The 21,447-nt window shown below is 39.1% G+C and overlaps 3 protein-coding genes across 5 annotated transcripts in view; 2 read left to right on the forward strand and 1 right to left on the reverse strand.

The window, feature by feature from the left end:
• Nf1 (neurofibromin 1) overlaps window positions 1–21,447 on the reverse strand; it is a 256,323-nt gene that overhangs the window by 59,061 nt on the left and 175,815 nt on the right. The window lies entirely within an intron of this gene.
• Evi2b (ecotropic viral integration site 2B) lies at window positions 79–8,998 on the forward strand. The gene is made up of 2 exons (XM_052196157.1): window positions 79–212; window positions 7,446–8,998. Exon 2 carries the CDS (start codon window positions 7,461–7,463, stop codon window positions 8,793–8,795), a length of 1,335 nt encoding a protein of 444 aa, XP_052052117.1. The 5' UTR covers window positions 79–212; window positions 7,446–7,460; the 3' UTR covers window positions 8,796–8,998.
• Omg (oligodendrocyte myelin glycoprotein) lies at window positions 19,300–21,179 on the forward strand. The gene has a single exon (XM_052196158.1). The coding sequence runs from the start codon at window positions 19,471–19,473 to the stop codon at window positions 20,791–20,793; it is 1,323 nt and encodes a 440-aa protein (XP_052052118.1). The 5' UTR covers window positions 19,300–19,470; the 3' UTR covers window positions 20,794–21,179.

The following is a 21,447-nucleotide window of genomic DNA, read 5'->3' on the forward strand; positions in this document are numbered from 1 at the left end:
CTCTGTTGAAGAAGCACACTTCTTAGTCATTCTGTGGTATATTGCACTTCCTGTAACTGCTATTGATAAACTTCCTCTGCTGCACAGAAGCCATCTCAGTGTGCTAGAGGACCATTTTTAATCTGCACTGAAACACCCCTTTGCTTTCTCAGCCAATTCACCAACATGTTCGGTTAGAACAAGAATTTACATTCTGCGAAAGAAGTTCACAGGTAAGCACACCCTGACACAGGCCCTCTGATTTCTGATTTCAGTTTTGCTTATTTATTTTAAAAACCAAAACATCATTAGTGTTTTATAGTTAGCTGAATTCAGCTCTCCACAGCTTAAAGATGTCTACAGAGAGTTTCTGTATTTCTGCTGTGTAGAATTTTATAAACTTATACTTAGGGCTGATACTGTCTGAAAGATTTTTATCAAGATTTTAATATTATCAGCCCTTTGAAGTTTACTCAGTCAAACTATTTGTTAACATCACTTTAATAATTTTAAGTAAGCCAAGAGTTAAAAATAAAATAAAATTCTATAGACTTTGACTAAATTTACAATCTCTAAAATACTGTTTAAAACTTCTAGGGTTGAGGCAGAGCCTGCCCAACATGTATAAGGCCCTGGGTTTGGTCCCTGGCACTATAATAAAGAGAAGGAACAGAGTCTAATTTACTTTCTACACAGACTTTTCACTCAGATAGATTTAGATTATCTCATCAGTTTTTTTCCATTTTTTTTTAAATAGTCAGTGTTTTTACATGTAGACCAGGCCAGCCTCTATCTCAGATCTTTCTTTCTCGCTCATAAGTACTGGGATTAAAAGCATTCACTACTATTATTGGCGTAAAATATTTTTGTCTAACCCTTTTAGATTATAAACCATAATCAGTCACCTTCATTTTAACTTAAAGAGAAATTAGATGGATACTTACTATGTGGTTTTTGTATAAAATAAATTTTATATTTAAGTAATAATTATGACAAATAACTATTATGTCATTTAAAAAGTTCCATAAGGCAAAAATACTCTGATAAAATGGGTATGTGCATCTTCACTTGCGTGCTTATGGCACACACTCTGAGATGACCTGTTAGTGAAGAATATAAGCAGAAAGAAACATCCCCAGAAAGAACTTTTTGTAAAAGCTTGTTAGTATATACAAAAGATACTTGCCTTGTGACTAAATGGAACAATCACAAATAAAATAAATAAAAATGCACTGAGCTTCCAAAGACCTGCAATCTCCCCCCCCAAAAAAAATTTGCAAGTGGGTTAGACCCTATTTCAGTACTTCATTAACATAACTTTTGATTATAGCAGTCAGTCAGTCTGCCTATCTATCTATCTATCTATCTATCTATCTATCTATCTATCTATCTATTTTGGTTTTTCAAGACGGGTTTCTCCATGTAGCCCCAGCTGTCCTGGAACTCTTTCTGTAATCAGGCTGGCCTTGAACTCACAGAGATCTGCCTGCCTCTGCCACCTGAGTGCTGGGATAAGGGTGTGCACCACCACTGCCATCAGGCTTGGTTTGAGTATGTTACATAAGCTTTTAAAAAAATAAAAGATGTTTTAGAGCTCAGATTTGTCTAAAACAAGGCTAGTCTCAAGTTCAACTACTGCTATGTTTTCAACAAGTTCCTACATAATTCTAATTAGAAGTATGATGTAATTCTGAACTTGCTAAATATACATCGGATGCCTTTTAATGCTCAATCTTTAAAGAAGTATCACAAAATTTTCAGTATATTGTAATTATGACAACTTATATGCTAACTATTCAAAACTCCTAAACTGATCACATAGACTCCTAAACTGATGTGGGCTTCCTGGTATTTCTTTTCCATTTCTTTTATGTAAACCTAGCCCCAAAGTTACTTACACAGTACCAGAGATCTTACAGGAGGCTTTTTCTGCCACAAAGCCTTTCTTGTTCATAATTCTACAAAGGCTCCAGCATGTAGCAAAAGTCAAAGGCTCAGAGCAGCATGGTCTCACACTAGTGCCACCGCTTAGGGCCGTGACAGTTTGCCACGTTAACCAACTTCTCATTTTTTTGTTTTTAAAACCTAGAAGATGAAAATATGACTACCTAGGTCATACAAATAAATCTTATTACTCAGAAATTTTCTAGTGTTCAGTAATGGTAGCTATTATTATTGGTTAAAAATGGTCATAAAACACTACTTGTAATTCAAGATTGATATCCTTTTCTGGTTTCTTCTGTTATGGTTTTAAAAATCTCACTAGTTTAGAGATAGCACTAGTACTATGTACCTATCTCTCACATGTGTACTATACTTTACTTGTCACCACTGGTTTTGGTTTTTGGGGACAGGGTCTCCCTACAATGTAACCTTGGGTAGCCTAGAACCCACAAGCAGACCTGGTTGGCCTCTCATTCCAAGACCTCCCTGCCTCTGCCTCCAGGAATGAAGGTAGGAGCCTCCACACCCAGCTATAACTCATTTTTCTTACATCAAAATAACTGAAAGACCTAATACTTTGTTTATTTGAGACAGGGTATCATTATCTACCTTGGCTGGTTTGGACCTCCTTAAGTAGACCAGGCTGGCCTCAAATTCACAGAGATCCACTTAACCTCTACTTCCAGTGCTGGAATTAAAAGGCCTAAGATACCATGCACAGTTCAAAGACCAAATTTACCATAACTATCTACATTTACCTTTTTTTCTAAGGAATGATTTCCAAAGTTCATCAGCTCCTTATTAAAATGCTGTATTTCTTGCGATAGCCAATTTAACAGCATTAATTTACTTAGGCAACTTTGGGGTAAGGGGGCCATGAGCACGGCAGCAGACAATTGCTGTAGCCCTGAGCTATGCTCCCCAGCTCTGGCAGTGTGTGACAGGCACACGCCCAACACCAGGGAGGTCCCATTTCATTGTAACTGAGCTTGCATCCGGAGTCACTAAAAATATGTACATTTTCCTTAAAAAAAAAAAAAACAGTTAAAACAACCAAAATGCAGATTTAAATCTCAGATTTTAAATATAGAGAAAAGTATTGCTAGAACAAGGTTGAGAAATCAAGATTTTCCTGACCAGGAGGTTAAAGGCTTTCTAAGAAAGGCCCTGTATCGACTGTCCATAGATTCTCTGTATATATCGACTATTCATAGATTCTCTGTAGTTGCCAGGCTTACTTTTAGGTTGTGTCGGACAGTGAGGGTGGGGGGGAAGCTGAAGGGAAGGCCCTTGCAGTAGATGGAGCCTGGAATAAAGTCTGTTCGAGGATGGGTCATCTAGCCTCTGTCCTGGGCGGTCAGCTCTTTGTTGTTAATTCTTACTCTCACATACAGGCCAGTGACAGGAAATGGCAATTCCCAACAGCCTCTTCACCTGTGTCAATTTTCTCTCTCTGACTGTATTTGGCCTACTTCAGTCTTCTTTAGTAACTTCCTGATAATTACTAAGCAACTAATTTCCAATCATTTCTTCTTCTTCAATATCTTTTCTAATCAATGGATCCTTTCCAACATATCTAGTGCATCCTAAATTTTTTTGTACAATTTCTTGTTAGTGCTCCTTTTTATAAAAGAAAAAAATTATTCTTATTACCATTACTGTCTACTATAAATTTTAATCCCTTTTTTATCCTTTGCCCCAAATCAGCTGACCATCACCTTTCTCTACAGAAACAGTGTACATTTAGGAACTACCAGTTACATAGTTGACAAGTATGTTGAATAAGCTGTGTATTATAGGTAACAAAACTAGCTTCATTAAATCTGAAAAGAGTCAGGCTTCCTGTCCCCCAAAATTTCTTCTTTTCGTCTTGATGCTTCTTTTCTAGACTATTTCGAGCTGCTTGAGTAAGATTCTAACAGGTTCTAGTATTCCACTGTGGCAGATCCCAGGGGGCAACGTGACAGAAATGCTGAGCAGGAGAATGCGGGACACCATTTGAAAAGTGGGGTTTTCTTTGATGACCGCTGACAAGTGAAAACATCACCCTGAAGCCTCTAGCTTCCTATTGCCATCAGAGGTGATGAACCTATCAGAGCTGATCTTACAAACCAAACTGGGCTTTATAATTCTGCTCCTGTTTTAGCTGGTTCCTCCTCTATTTCCTTTTTCAGCTAACTAAAAAGAGGAACTGTATGGTTTCTTTATTTTAAGTAAAGTCACAAAAGCGGAAACATTTTTAGCTGGAGACAATTCTGTATCTTCTGTTGCTTTGGAAAGCATTTTCTAAAAACATTTACAAAAAGAAACTCCTGAACGCCATTTTCTAACCAGGGCTTTCTTTTTTTAAAGGGTAACTAACCTATAAGATTACTATGTGGAATGGTGTAAATGATGACCATCTAGAGCTGAGTCAGACCCTCATATCTTCCCCAAAATTTCAGTGTTTCCCATAAAGAACCTTAAAAGACGGATAAACCCAGAATTTCACTAAGTTTTCTTTTCTCTGCTTATATTATGGTAGAAGGTTTAATAGAAAGTAAAAGTGAGATGGTGATGAACCAAGAGGCCGGCACAGATTAAATGTTTACTAAGCAACTAAAATGAAAGGCACGGGGAATGGTAGAATACATGAAAAGGTGCAAGAAGAGAAACAAATCAGACTTTAGAATCACATGGTACAATCGCATGTTGTCACTAACAGACATAACCCAGATAAGCTGCTGGACTCATTCTAATTTGCTTCTGTGAAGGTTAAATGAAATAAGTAAGTCACAAATATACCAAATATATACAAATATAGCAGACTCTATAAAGGTATTTTTCTTTCTTTCTTTTTTTCTACCTTTGTGGAACTGTTTTTTAAATAATGTCGTTTTAGGCAAGATAATAATAGAAAATGTGCAAACAACATAATAAAAACAACTATTCAGGTGAGGAGAAGCAAGAATGAGGCACAGCCACAAAGAAGGACCCGAAGAAACCAGCCAGGCAGCCAAGGAGGCTCAGGGAACAGCTATCTGTGCCTGTGGTCAGAGAACCGGGTTTATGAAGGAGAATTTAAATTGAGGTCTACAAGATGAAAACAGGTTCAGACATTTAGTCAGCAGAGAAGAACATTAGACCAAAAAGAAAAAAGAATACATTAAAGATGGAAAAATGGCATAATTTAATGTGTTTAGGGAGTATCCAAGGAAGTTAAAGCTTGGTTTGTAAGGTTTTCTCCAGAGACGTGTATCCTTACGTGAAGGAGCAACCAGGTCATGCATGATTTAAGGGTAATTATCAGCACTAGGCAAGGGACTTCAGAGAGCTATTTTAAATTTTAGACTTCAAGCACGAGAGAGAAAATTTAAAGAAAGAACAGAATAAGAAAAAAAAATTATCTTTTCTTGTAAGTCCAGGTCCTTCTGGCCCAAGCATGTGATCTCAGCAACCAGGGATCTCAGCAAGGGCTACACAGGGCAAGTGTCTTAAAACACAAAAGCAAATGAGAGAGAATGGATAAGAAGGGCGTCATTTGCCCTCATCATTCTATTATGCTAGTGGTAGCTGGGGAAAGAAATAACTACTCAAATTGCCAAAACCTTTTATTGTATCTTCAGAGTCCTGGAAAAATTAATTTCTTATCATATATGGAAACTAGCATCTAACAGTCTGAGACTGTCCTTCCTTACTGTTAAGACATAGTACAGTTATCTCAGAGAGCCGACACTGTGCTTGGAGATGTCCAGAAGAGCCCTTTATCCTCAGCGCTGACAATGTCACTTTAGAGCGCAAGGCAACTGAAAACAATACACAGTGGACAGTATACAGCCGGGACTTTGGAACTTAAGTCTTCAAAGTTTCAGCATCTATGACATCCCACAAAAGACAGCTGCCAAGTCTCTGCTGAGCCCTGCCCAGGTGCCTGTGCACACTGTTTGGGCTGGGAGACAGGTGTGCTTAACTAGTTCTTTATAGTATTCTAAGATTTAGATCTGCTTCTAAATCTCTGGGAAACCTTTCCAAAGCTCTCCCAGGCCAAGTCAGTTCCTCTGTTCATCTACCAAGTATGAGGAAACATCAAATTATTGTAATTACTTTTGTTTTTCAAGACAGGGTTTCTCTATGTTGCACTGGCTGTCCTGGAACTCACTATGCACACCAGGCTTACTTCAAATTCACAGAGATTACTTGCCTCTGCCTGGATTAAAGGTGTGCACCACCATGCCTGGCTGAGATTACTTTTTACCTGCTAATTTTTACCACAAGAATTTAAAACACTTGAAAGCAACTTTTTTTATTTTAAATTTATCAGATCTAGACCAGGGTCTGACACAAAGGTGGTTGTCCAGTATCAGAATGAAGGCAGTAATGGTACTTACTTGATCAACTGGGTTAGAGAGACTTGAATCACTTTAGGATTTTCTTGGTTTTTGTTTTGTCTTTCAGATTTTATTTTTAACTTTCTCCCTCCCTCCCTCCCCCCTCCCTCTCTCTCTCTCTCTCTCTCTCTCTGTGTGTGTGTGTGTGTGTGTGTGTATGTGTGTGTCTATGTGTGAGTGTATGTACACGTGCGCTGCTGCCTCTACAGACTAGAGGTGTGAGATCCCCTTGGGACTGGATCTACTGAATTTTCTGATTGAGATATATACATATGACGTGTTCTGTTCACAAAGACCTTACACAAATGGACTCGGAACAAAAGAGGTTCAGGCTGGATGTGCGGGTTTGGAAGTTATAGCACAAGGGTGACAGAGTGGAAACTTACAGAATTAGAACAGAGAAAAGTGAAAGGTAGAGAGAGATTGAATGCTTAGTGTCTATATTTAGGAGACAGGAGCAAAAAAGATCTAACTGAAGTGGTACAGAAGGAAAAACTGAATTACTGGTGAAGGAACAGTCATTAAGGTCAAATGTGGTGAGGAGAGAGAGAGAACGAACATAAGACACCAGTGTAAGGCACCATGGTCACTGGTGTGTGCGCTCTTCGAGGAGACCACTTTATTCTTAAGAACAGACAGTGAAGCAAGCAGAGAGCCTGTGGCAGAAGGTGAGCCTGCACACTCAGGACAGTATGAAATGAAGGAGTGCCATCTGAGGAGCCTAGAGGGTCTGCAAGATTAAACAAGATTTTATAAAAGAATTAAGATTACAGCCGGGCAGTGGTGGCACATGCCTTTAATCCCAGCACTTGGGAGGCAGAGGTAGGCTGATTTCTGAGTTTGAGGCCAGACTGGTCTACAGAGTGAATTCCAGGATAGCTAGGGCTATACAGAGAAACCCTGTCTCAGAAAAACCAAAAAAATAAAAATTTAAAAAAAAAAAGAAAAGAATTAAGATTACTTTCCAGGAACTGCAGATGCTATACTATAAACTGGAGCATTACACTGTGTTAAGTAGCGACCAGAGTAAAATTTAACCAAATGCCTAACCACTGTATGTTAAAAAGCAATGTAATGAAGAGCCCAATGTAATTAGATACCAGGTGATAGCTAACTCTTTTTCTTTTTTTCTTTCATTGTGAAATCACTGGTAAGGAGGAAACATCTGAAATGGAATTCAAGTATTTGGTCTTCATTTTGCTTTGTCAATACCTGAACAATACGTTTTTCTCAGAGACAGAAGCAATTACAACAGAGCAGCAATCACAGTCTACTTTAATTACATCATCAATGTTATATGTTACAACTGATTCTCAAAGCACAGCAGGGAATGCCTTGAGTCAAACAACAAAATCCAAAAACATTGCTACTGGAAGACAAGTACAACCTGCCCAAATCACTCCTGAACGAGCAACACCAGCTGTTTATGTCTCTTCAAGACCACCTACTTATAATATCACCAGACAAGCAGTATCAGCAGTCAACAACTCCTTCCCACAAACATCACCATCTGGGTTCACTTTGACCAATCAACTATCACCTTCTGCCTATAATTCTACTAAACCACCACCAAAACCTTCTGTCCATACGTCCACACAACAGCCATCATCACCTGCTCCTACCTCTTCTGGAAAACCAGTACTACAAACGACTCATAATCGACCCACAAAATCAACACCAACTGTTTATTTACCAAGGGACACACCACCACCACCACCACCACCACTCACTTCAGAACCAACGAGTGGCAAAGGAACTGCTCATAAAAACAACCACAATGCAATAGCTGCCATATTAATTGGTACAATTATAATTTCTATGTTGGTAGCTATTCTCATGATCATACTGTGGAAATACTTGAGGAAGCCAGTCTTAAACGATCAAAATTGGGCAGGGAGGTCTCCATTTGCTGATGGAGAAACACCAGAAATGTGTATGGATAACATTAGAGAGAGTGAGGTATCCACAAAACGCGCATCAGTTGTTTCACTTATGACTTGGAAACCAAGCAAAAGCACACTGTTAGCAGATGATTTAGAAGTTAAGCTGTTTGAATCAAGTGAACACATTAATGATACCAGCAACCTCAAGACTGGGAATGTAAAAGATCAAATAAATGGTTTATCAGAAGACAGTGCTGATGGGTCCACAGTTGGTACAGCTGTGTCTTCTTCAGATGATGCAGATCTGCCCCTGCCACCTCCCCTTCTTGATTTGGATGAGAATCTACCAGACAAGCCCACAATGATAGTTGTACCTCCTCTACCAAATGATTCTACCAATCTCCAACCATCTCCAGATGGCCTAAATCACGTGTGTGAAGAACATCATTCCAAGATCCAAGAGCCATTCCCTCCACCCCCTGACTCATTTAATGTGCCTCTGTCAGATTTTATAAACAACCAAGAGTCTACCCATGAGGCTCAGTGCCAGGAGTTCTCTACTCCTGACCTCCATCTGGACCTCACGGACTCTCTACCACCTCCACCTACAGAGGGGCTATAAAGTGGCAGTTTGCTTTCTAGTCTGTCCTCCATCCTGAGATGGCTCCACCCATTCCTGTCCCTGTGGTATGGCACACAGGACATGAAAACTGGCATTTGAGTGACTGTTTAGGAACTACCTGACACCTGACTGAAGCCCAAATACACGGGTAGATTATTACAGTGGAATGCTTACCGGCTACAGAAGTAATTTTTTTTTTTAAAGCAGAGTGCCTTTTATATGTCAATGATAGATATGTCAATAACTTAAACACTTTGGAAACATGGTCTACATATACCTATTATTACCCAAAAGATCTCCCCCCTGAAAAGCTGTATATAAACTTATTTTAAATGAATAAAATTCTATTTTTTCCACCTCAAAATTTGGGTTATAATAGAAATGAGAAATTTGAAATGGTCAAAGTTTTAATACTTCAAATATTAAGTAAATATTTTAATTTACAGAGATTAAAATATATATCTAAGAACAAAGACATTTGCATTTTTTTGCTTTACTACAGATACAAACTGTATTAAAACCTGAAGCCTGAGTGCTGTGTGGGGACAGTCACCCTGAAAAAGTGGGCACTTTCTGTAAATGCACTTTTCTTTTTTCTTTACAATTAAACATTTTATGTATGTAAGTGTTTTGCCTGAATGTATATATATGCCCCATACATATGGCTGGTGCTTGAGGAAGCCGGAAGATGACATTGGACCCTATGGAACTTGATGGCATTACTAACATTTGCCAACTGCCTGCCACATGCGTGAGTACTGGGAACTGAATGCACGCCCTCTGAGAAAGCAGTATGTGCTCTTAACCACTGAGCCATGGCAACTCCTTTCTTTTTCATCTTCCTCCTCTTACTCATCCTCCTCCTCTTCAAATGTTTGGGGTGTGGGGATGGAGGTGCAAGGAGATAGGCTGTATTTGGAGGTTAGAAGATGACTTGTGGGAACTGATTTTTTTTCTTCCACCCCATTGATAGAATTCAGAACTTAAGTCATTAGACCTGACAGCAAGCACCTTTATCTTCTAAGCCCATCTCACTGGCCCCAAAATGTAGACATTTTTCTAAAATGTTAGGGAAACATAAACTAAGCACCTAGACAAAATCAGATGGTATGGAGGATGGGAGAGAAAAATAGAGGTGGGCTGTATGTGTGTGTCCTTTCCCACACACGCATGATACCTGCTTGTGTGAGGGTGTCTGTGGAGACCACGGAGGATACCGGACACCCTGGAACTGGTCAAAGGATATTCTGAGCTACAGTCCAATATGGGTGCTGGGAACTGAATTTGTGTCTTCTAGCACAGCAGCAAGTTCGCTAAACCACTGAGCCATCTCTGCTGCCCCAACCACCTCTTTTAAATGGAGAAATTTAATAATCACCTGAAGATTGTTGAGTATGAGGTACTCATAATAAAAGTGGGTACAACATTTGTTAAGGTGGAGGGTCAGTGGGAATTGCCTACTTTGTGCAGACCTCAATGGGCTGCAGAAATGCTCATCTGCCCAACAAGCACATCCTTCTCTTCTTCTTATTATTACAAGTCCAAGAAAGGACAGTTACTTAGAGCACAGATTTTGGGACTTTTTAGGATAGATTATAGTATTTATTTGTAACATTAATGTTCAAATACTAAAAATCCCATGTAGGATAAAAACAAGAAGGTTCTTGGACAGTGGAGTTTTACTACTACTGCTACTACTATATACTATTATTATAGTATATAATTATTAATAAACAACAATTATTATATATAAATGTAAATTTATTATTATTGTTGTTTGTGTTTTCTGAGCCATGGCTATCCTGGAACTCTCTATATAGACCAAGCTGTCCTCAAACTCACAGAGATACACCTGCCTCTGTCTTCCAATCTCTGTGATTAAAGGTGCAGCCTTTAAAATACCTTTTTTTTGGGGGGTGGGGTTAGATTTGTTTTTTTCTTTTTTTCCGAGACTGAGTTTCTCTGTGTAGCCCTGGCTGTCCTGGAACTCACTCTGTAGACCAGGCTGGCCTCAAACTCAGAAATCCTCCTGCCTCTACCTCCCAGAGTGCTGGGATTACAGGTGTGCGCCACCACCGCCCAGCCTGAATAGAGATTTGAGAAAAGAAAACTGGACCCACATGTCATGCTACAGATCTGAACAGACAGCAAAGTCGGCACAACACGAGAAGATGCTGCCCAATCCCTTTACACTCTGAACATGGGCAGACATCTTCCCAGCGGAGGCTCAATGTCTAGAAGCAACAAAAAGAAAAGAGAAAATTTTGAAATGTCAAAACCAAAATATAACTCAGCATTAAAAAGTCAAAAGACAAACATAAGACAATTGAAAAATTGTAAGTTAAATAAAGACAAAGTAGTAATACCTATAAATATTAAGAAACCTTTTAAAAGACGGACAATAGAAATGGACAATGGACAGTAAAAAAGATTTATAAAATACAAACACATCCAGAGAAGAAAAAAATATACGTAGATTGTTCTTGAAAATATACATAAAGGCCAGAATGGTGGCAGACACCTCTATCACAGCACTCAGAGCCAGAGGCAGGTGAGTCTCTGAGTTCAAGGCTAGCCTGATCTACAGAATGAGTTCCAGAGCATCCAGGGCTACACAGAGAAACCCTGTCATAAAAAGACAAGGAAAAAAATCCTTTAAAAAAAAGTTACTTCAAACATTCCAGTGAAATATGAAACTCTTCAAGCACAAGGGTCACAGCATGTCATTATTGGCAATAATGGAAGTATGGAAACAACTCAGAGGCCTTCCAGGACAAGACTGATCAGATAAACTAAGGCATATTCCCGAAGGTATCAAGGAATGAATGAGACAAATACATGTCTCTTGAAATAAGAGTTAATAAATTGAATTAGTAAGAAAAACCAAATGAGATATAGAACAATACATCACACAAATTTTTACATGAGAAGACAAAAATATATAACATATACATACATATTTTAATCTGTTTTTTTTTAAAGAAATACCATTAAGATGCAACTATAAGCAAATGAATTGAAAATAGTTCTTCTCCACATCAACAGGAGCAAAAAAATAGACTGGAGGGGGTCAAACTAGAGTAGTACAAGTCCTCTTTATACACAGTTACAGCATTCTGACTAAACAACCACAAAAACTGAAAAGCAGCTGAAAAAAATAAACAACATTACGCCATGTTTATGACAAACAGAAATGAATGACTTCAAATAATTCTGGGTGCAAAATTGACTGTCCCTCCTCAATGAAAGATATCCCAGAATCACAACTGGCCCAGCTGTCTACCACCAAGCTGTGTTCATGTGACTGTCCTTGTGTCCATGTGTATCAAAGACTGTCAGACTGCTCTTTGATAAGACCAATAAGCAGTTAGGTCAATGTTGTTAGGAACACTGTGGGAAAAACAGGGATATAAAAACAGCTTCAAACATTCCAAGAAAGCAAGTAGATAAATCAGGAACATTCTAGAGAGGTTGAAGGGGAAAAGCTGGCTTAGTAGATAAAAGCACTTGTGCCAAACCTGATGATGAATTTGGTATCAGGGACTCATGTACATGGAGGAAGGAGAAAACCCATTTCCAAGATGCTCTCATCTCCACATGTGCACCATGGCACTCACATCTCACACACAGAGACACAGACACACAGTTTTTTAAAATAAAAAGGCATTGTCTAGTTCTATCTATTTGCCTGAAAAACTCAGGATATCCTCGTTCTTAATAGCTGAGTAGTATTCCATTGTGTAAATGTACCACATTTTTTGTATCCATTCCTGAATTTCCCGTTGACAACAACATAGTAATAAGAATATGAGCTGAAGTAAAAATTAGTAAAGAATTCAGGACATCTGGGTTGTTTCCAGCTTCTGGCTATTACAACCAAGGCTGCTGTGAACATACTGGAACACGTGCCCCTGTGGCACGGTGGGGCAGCTTTGGGTATATTCCCAAGAGTGGTATGGATGGGTCTTCAGGTAGATCTATTTACAAATTTTTAAGGAACCAATTATCATCCTGAATGAGGTAATTCAGATCCAAAAAGACATGCATGGTATATACTCACTAATAAGTGGATATTAGCTAAAAAAATAAAAGTACATAATACCCAAGATATAGTCCACAGAACTCAAAAAGATCAACAAGATGTAGGGCCCAGGTGAGGATGCCTCAGTCCCACTTGGGAGGGAGAAGAAAGCAACCACAAGAATCAAGGGAGGGAGGGACCGTGGAGGAAAAGGGGATGGGGGCGGGGAAGAGGGGAACATGATCTGGTACTGGGTAAGAGAAAAGGACTGAAGCCCTGAGGGCCAACAGATAAAATGGAAATAGGCAACCTCGGAGGTAAGAGGTTGGAGGGACCCTCCAGAATGTACCAGAGACCTAAGAGGTGAGAGACTCTCAAGACTCGAAGGGAGGAACCTTAGATGAAATGCCCTACATTGGGAAGAGGGAACTTGTAGAGCCCACCTCCAGCATAGAGACTGGGCATTAAGTGAGGGATGGGTTGCCATCTCACAGTCAATACTCTAACCCAGAATTGTTCCTGTCTGAAAGAACTGCAGGGATGGAAATGGAGAGGTACCTGAGGAAAAGAAGGTCCCAGTGACACGCCCAAAGTGGAATCCAGCTCAAGGGGAGGCCCCAAGGCCTGACATTATTACTGAGGCTATGGAGCACTCACAAAAAGGAACCTAGCATGACTGCCTTCTGAAAGACCCAACAAACAGCTGAGAGTCAGATGCACCCAACCAATGGACAGAAGTTGCTGACCCTTATGTTTGAATTCAGGGAAGAATCTGAGGATGAGGGCAACCCTATAGGAGGAGCAGCAGTCTTAATTAACCTGGACCCCTGAGATCTCTCAGACACTAGACCACCAACCAGACAGCAGACACCAGTTAATATGAGGCCTCCAACACATTTTCAGCAGAGGACTGCCAGGTCTGGGTTTAGTCAGAGAAGATGCACCTAACCTTCAAGAGACTGGAGGCCCCAGGGAGTTTAAATGTCTGGTGGTGTGGATGTGGGGGTGGGGACATCCACGTGGACACAGGGGGCCAGGGAGGAGGTATGGGATGTGGATTGGGAGGGGAATAAAATCTGGAGTTATATATAAATAAATTAATTAATTAAACAAATGAAAAGGCAAAAGTTGAGAATAAAGTAAAAAAAAATTGTTAAAGACGGTAAAGTGACTTGAATGTTGACACAGTTCTGTTCTGTTAGTTCTTCTATGCTTTAACAACACTTTAGCTCATATTCTTATTACTATGTTGTTTTCAATGGGAAATTCAGTCAAAAGGTAACTGTGTTAAAGACTATGCAATCCTAATCTAAAATCTAAATTCTTCTGAGTGCTCAAAAATTTGGGGGAGTTCAGATCTTCACCCAAAGTATGTTCGCAATAGGCATGTATGTGCATGGATCTGTAAATGTATCTTAATAATTCCAAGTTTGGAAATAATTCTGGTCTCAAGCATTTTAGAAAAGGGATGCTGAGGGTGGAGAGATGGCTCAGTGGTTGGGAATATTTATTGCTCTTCCAAGAGACCTGAGTTCCTAGGTTTGACTCCCAGTGCACACATGACATCTTAGAACCTTTTGTATCTACAGTCCCAGGGGATTTAATGCGATCTTCAGACTTTAGCTAGCAGTAGTCACACATGTATTACACAGAAATACATGCAGCTAACAAATTCACACATGTACAGTAATAAAAATAATCTAAAATAGGGATACAGAACCTGAATCAATGACAGTACTTTGGTTCACAATTAATTACAGGAACAATCAATTTGATGATATCAAGAATAATGGTGGCTGAAGAGATGGCTCAGGAGTTAAGAGCACTGGCTGCTCTTCCAGGACCAGGATTCAATTCCCAGCAACCACATGGCAGATTACAACTGTCTGTAACTCCAGTTTCAGAGAATCTGACACCTTCATGCAGACATATATGCAAGGAAAACATCAGTGCATATGAAATAAAAAATAAACAAATTTTTACAAAGCAAATTGATTAAAAAAAGAATGTAGGTCAACTGGAGTTGTTGGCTAAAATGAGATGGTACATAAATACATAATTTAGGTTGTATTTACAGCTACACACTCACTCACCTATCCACCCTCGAGCATCCCTTTTCCAAACCGCTTGAGACAGAAGTATTTCCTGCTAATTGACTGTTGTGCAACAACTTCCAAGCTTAGAAAGATACATGTACATAAATACATATGCCTATGGCTGCTACTACAGCAGGTGGTTTGCTGTGTCACAATGCTAGAGCAATATATCCTTGGATACAAAAGATACGTCAACTTGTTTAATCCTTAATCTAAACTAGTTGCCTAAACAGATATAATTTGTGAAGTTGGTGAACTTATCTAAATTATAATTAATGCTTCTGTACAGCATCTAAGATAACTTGTAACAAATAATTGTCTTTTAAAAAATATTCTTCTTGCCAAGTATGGTAGCTCATGCCTTTAGTGTCAGCACTTGGGAGGCAGAGGCACATAGATCTCTTGAGTTTGAGGTCAGCCTGGTCTACAGGACCTGCCTCAAAAACCAAACAAACCCCCCAAAAAACATAATATAGTATTTAATTTTCTCAGAGCCTTTAACAGCATTATAATTGCTGCATTTGAAATACACTGAATGACAACCTCTTTTTCTTTTTGAGTACACACAGTCATCTTTAATACAAAATAAATGTGAAATGGAAAACATTATATGCACAGCAGAATCCAATTCTAATGTGCCTGGACATTTGGTCTGCTGTTGGCAGTGCTGAGGGGAGAGGTTATTAAATCCTTGGAGCAAGAGGTGGTGGTCCTAAGGCCACCAGGGGTGGGCTCGGAGGATTATAGCTTGGCTCCTCATCTGATCTGTATATGATCTGATCCTGTGCCAGCAACCAAGCTACTGCAGTGCCCATGTCTTCCCTGCCACAAGTAACTCCTCCTCCTGCAGTTGCTTCTGTCAGGTATTTTGTTACAGTGCCAGCAAAGTCACTAATATAAACTAAGCTTAAATTAATTTGAACCAATTAATTAATTAATTTTTCTTTCAAATGAAGGTACTTAACAGTGTAATTCGCATAGGTAATTTCACTTCTATAATGGCAGAAAGAAGAACGGAGGACTGGCCCCTTGTTCTGGAAAGACTCAATGAAGCAGTATAGGGCAAAACCAGAACAGGGAAGTGGGAAGGGTTGGGTGGGAAAACAGGGGGAGGGAAGGGGGCTGATGGGACTTTCGGGGAATGGGGGTCTAGAAAAGGGGAAATCATTTGAAATGTAAATAAAAAATATATTGAATTAAAAAAAAAGAATATTGTATGGGAAAAAAAAGAGAGAGAGATTTTTAAGGCAAACTGATCCTTAGTCCTATCCCTGAACTGTATTGGTGGGTATGTGAGCTGACAGGGAATGATAGCTGTCAAAAGCAAACCATTCTCACCCCCAAAACAATACTGCTGAATGTAGTACTAAGAACATTATTTTCAGGAATCATGATTGACGGCTAGATTCTGAAATCCATACACAAAATCTAAAGTCCAAATGAACACTCAAAGGAAACTGTCAGAAAACCCCTGAATCAATAACAGTCACTAATGGTGCAGACTGCTTAGATGTAGATCCTTTTCGAGGAACACTAGTTTTACTTAGAAGGTGACTCCTACAAGACAGCTGTCTTCTAAGAAGATATGCTATAGATTTCAATACAATCAAGTCTTTTTAGATACACATAAACCAACAGTTCATGAGATTTAGCAGGAGATGACACAAAATATTTAGTACCTAGGCATTTACTTAACATGTAATATACTAATAATTGCTGGTTTTTATATGGTGATAATTTCTTAACTAATATACCTTAATTTTCTCCTTTGCTTTCCTATGGTAAGTGGTGTGTAAATTAGATTTGAGTTTTAACTGATTATATAATTAGTCTACTTAAGATATCATGAATCTAGTCATATTTTACAAAAATTCTGATTATACTTTCATCTTTTACAAACATTGTTGCATATATCTTTTTTTTCCCTTTGATTTTTTTCAAGACAGGGTTTCTCTGTGTAGCCCTGGCTGTCTTGGAACTCTCCCTCTTTGTAGACCAGGCTGGTCTTGAAATCAGAAATCCGCCTGCCTCTGCCTCCCAAGCTCTGGAATTAAAGGCGTACGCCACCACTGCCCAGTTTGTTGCATATATTTTTTAAGTATCTTAACTTTCTGGGAAAGATTACATATAAATATAAAACACTGAATAAATAATTGAAAGTAGCCAGGCACTGGCTACATAAAAAAAAAAAAGTAAAAGTTATATTTATTTTGTCTTTTTGACATAGGACCTGGCTGTCTTGGACTCACTGTAGACCAGGCTGGCCTCAAATTCACAGAGATTTCCCTGCTTCTGTCACCTGAGTGCTGGGATTAAAGGTGAGTACCACCATTCCCAGCATTTTATTTTATATTTTGAGACAGGGTCTCATCTATTCTAGGGTGGCCTTGAACTTGCTATGTACTCAAGGCTGGGCTTCAATTTCTAGCCTTCTTACTTCCACCTCCTAAATGCTAGGATTAACGATGTGTGCTGACACTCAGGCTTTGATACTGTTCTTCATAAAAGAAAATTAATGATCTTTTGTTCAGCCCCAACAATACCTCTGGAGAAAGCAATACTCTTATCTATACCATCCAAAGCAAGTTTCATGGAAGAAAACAAAAACAAACAACTCCATCTAACTCAAATACATAAAATGTGAACAATTATTTTACCACTTGACTAATAATTAAAAGTCAAACACTGGTAAAGAGGAAACAAAACATCTAGTATCTACCAGATCTGGTAGTGCATATCTTTAATCCTAGCGCTGAGACACAGAAGCAGGAAGATCTCTGTGAGTTCCAGGCCAGCCAGGAACACACAGTGAAACCTGTTTTAGGCTGTGGTTGTTTTAAGTCCAGCATCCTTGTTTTACATGCAGCTTGTCCTGTATGTGGATCACCCGCACTAAGGCAGGACTGTGTGCATGTGCTGGGGAAGGGGACCGTGACAACAACGCAGCAGGCCTGAGTGCAGCATTAATCAAATGGTCTTTTGTATCAGGAAGGCAAAAACAAAGTAATCATCCTGAAGTGTTCCTGCGCTTCCTTAAAGGTAAGATGAAACATGTAAGTGACTGATAAATTTGAAAAGCTAATTAAATATAATAATAACCATGATGGAGGAAGACATAAAAAAATTAAGATTTTTATCATGACATAAAAAGGTTATGTGACAATTGAACTGTTTTTGAAAAGAACATAAAAATGCAGAGATTAAAAGTAGTTCAATGAATATCCTGGAAATCAATTCACAAAGAACATTTTTCAACACATAGAAAGAATGCAGAGGCTTTAAGAAAAATTACAGAAGCAAATGTTAAAAATGCAACCCAAGCCCAGAGAGACACACAGAAAGAAGTAACGGCTGGCCCTAACCTGCATGACGTACTATCCCGACAGAGAGATGAAGCTATCTGTGTAAGGCACTCTCAGAGCTGTAAATTAAAAAAAAAAAGTCCACTTGGTTGCGTATGCACCTCTTGCAATAAATTTGAGTCAGCACCAATGACAGCGCTGCAGTCCTCCGATGTGGGGCTGATCAGGTGGTTGCAGAGCTTCGGCTCACAGCAACACAATGCAGCTGAGCAGGCAGGCGCAGCCCACAGCCAGGAACCCTTCCGACTCCCACAACAAGACGACCTTTAAGCCTCAAGTTTCCCAGAGAAAATGAGATTCTGATATTGAAGACGACATTATGGTAAGCAGTTATTTAAATTGGTAAAAGACAGATTTTGGATTTTTTTTTCTTTTCTTTGGCTATTTTTACAAGCTAATGTTAGGAATGAATATCTTCAATAACAAGTGCATGCACCAAAATCTGCTGCAGTAATTGCTGAGATTTTCATTTTAATGTCCACTCATTTTGTAAATGCATATATTGTTTTTCCTCTAGAATTGGTTCTGAAATATACAGGAAAAAAAATCACTTTAAAACGTGTAGTTAAAGGTATGCTATCGGTCTTGATTTTTCCGAGTTCATTAAAACATTTTTTTTTAAGCCAGGATATAGTTATCCGTGAAAAGATGAAATTTAAAAACTGTTTTAATCTAACTGTTTTAATATATCAAACTACAAACATATTGTATCTTAAAATACTGCAGAGATTTAAGAAAAACAGACATGACAGCCATTTTTTTCTGAATAAGAAAACATTATCAAAAATAGTAACAGCCTAAGACTATAAAACATTTGCAGGCAGTGCCATTCTATCATATTAAGGCTCCAAGAAGATAAATAAGATGAATATACTAAAGGGTAAAAATAAAGAAAAAATGTAGGAGAGCATCTCTCTCTCTCTCTTTCTCTCTCTCTCTCCCTCCCCCTCCCTCCCTCCCTCCTTTCCTCCCTCAGTTCCCCCACCCCCACCCACCACATAGCCCCAACTGAAGGATTAGGCATTTGGACTATAAATGAAGGGCAGCTTTGTTAGTTTAATCACTGGAACAATTATAAAAGGACTCAACAACAAGGAGGTTTATTGAAAATTTTGCCGAATGCTAACTGACCCATGCAGATGCTGAGTGAATTTGCATATTAAAAGAAGGATGTATCTGTTTGTTTTCAGGCTTTGATGGAATATCAGATATTGAAAATGTCTTCCTGCCTGTTCATCCTTCTGTTTCTCACGCCTGGCATTTTATGCATTTGTCCTCTCCAATGTCTATGCACAGAGAGGCACAGGCATGTGGACTGTTCAGGCAGAAACTTGACTACATTACCACTTGGACTGCAAGAGAACATTATACATTTAAACCTGTCTTATAACCACTTTACTGATCTGCATAACCAGTTAACCCCATATACCAATCTGAGGACCCTGGATATTTCAAGCAACAGGCTTGAAAGTCTGCCTGCTCAGTTACCTCGGTCTCTCTGGAACATGTCTGCTGCTAACAACAATATTAAACTTCTTGACAAATCTGATACTGCTTACCAGTGGAATCTTAAATACCTGGATGTTTCTAAGAATATGTTGGAAAAGGTTGTTCTCATTAAAAATACCCTAAGAAGTCTTGAGGTTCTTAATCTCAGCAGTAACAAACTTTGGACAGTTCCAACCAACATGCCTTCCAAACTACATATTGTGGACCTGTCTAATAATTCACTGACACAAATCCTTCCAGGGACATTAATAAACCTGACAAATCTCACACATCTTTACCTGCACAACAATAAATTCACATTCATTCCAGACCAGTCTTTTGACCAGCTCTTGCAGCTACAAGAGATAACTCTTCATAATAACAGGTGGTCATGTGACCATAAACAAAACATTACTTACTTATTAAAGTGGATGATGGAAACAAAAGCCCATGTGATAGGGACTCCTTGTTCTAAGCAAGTATCTTCTCTGAAGGAACAGAGCATGTACCCCACACCTCCCGGATTTACTTCAAGCTTATTTACTGTGAGTGAGATGCAGACAGTGGACACTATCACCTCTCTGAGTATGGTAACTCAACCCAAAGTGACCAAAATACCCAAACAATATCGAGGAAAGGAAACCACATTTGGTGTCACCCCAAGCACAGACACCACTTTTAGTAGCATTGATAGGGCTTTGGTGCCCTACCAGGAAGACACACCCACAGAAATGACCAATTCACATGAAGCAGCAGCTGCAACTCTAACTATTCACCTCCAGGATGGAATGAGTTCAAATGCAAGCTTCACCAGTGCAACAAAATCATCCCCCACACCTGTGACCCTCAGTATAACTAGTGGCATGCCAAATAATTTCTCTGAAATGCCTCAACAAAGCACAACCCTTAACTTACGGAGGGAAGAAACAACTGCAAACGTAAAGACTCAGCCACCTTCCGCGGCTAGCGCTTGGCAAGTCAACACCTCACTCCTTCTAATGCTCAATGCTGTGGTCATGTTGGCAGGCTGAGGGTTTGCGGTTTCGGAAACAAAAGAGAACCTTCCTCCCTGATGTACAGTTGGGAAGATATGCCCCTATCTTAACCAGTGATTCGAGCTATATTATGTATTCAAGAAATCCAGTCTTGTATTTCTGACTTTGATGTAAATGAAGTAACTTGTCTTAATTAAAAGAAGTGCACAATGTCTTGGTACTTGCTGCTATTTTCCTGTCTTAAGTAAAACTAATGACTTTTTTTTTTAATGAAATGTTTCCTTTTGAAAGCTTCAACTTATTGCACAAACTATAAAGAGCATTTAAACTTTAATATGTATTTTATGTATGTTTACACTGTCAAATGTCTGGGACAAAATAAAAGGCCTATGATCCTGGCTGTGTCACGTGGTCTCTATACATTATCATAACCACCACCACATAGCAGATTCAAGATGAACTAATAGCTTTTTTTTTTTTTTTTTTTTTTTTTTGGTTTTTGAGACAGGGTTTCTCTGTGTGGTCCTGGCTGTCCTGGAACTCATCTGTAGACCAGGCTGGCCTCGAACTCGAAAGTCCTCCTGCCTCTGCCTCACAAGTGCTGGGATTACAGGTGTGCGCCACCACTCCCGGCCCTGAACTAATAGCTTTTGTTCTAGGGAAGATGAAGCTTTTAAGGTGAATGAAACG

This window comes from Apodemus sylvaticus, chromosome 10 (assembly GCF_947179515.1).
Source record: "Apodemus sylvaticus chromosome 10, mApoSyl1.1, whole genome shotgun sequence".
NCBI lineage: Eukaryota > Metazoa > Chordata > Mammalia > Rodentia > Muridae > Apodemus > Apodemus sylvaticus.

Coding starts and splice junctions, on each gene's coding strand:
- Omg (XM_052196158.1), top strand. CDS start 19,471: ATGGAATATCAGATATTGAAAATGTCTTCCTGCCTGTTCATCCTTCTG.
- Evi2b (XM_052196157.1), top strand. CDS start 7,461: ATGGAATTCAAGTATTTGGTCTTCATTTTGCTTTGTCAATACCTGAAC.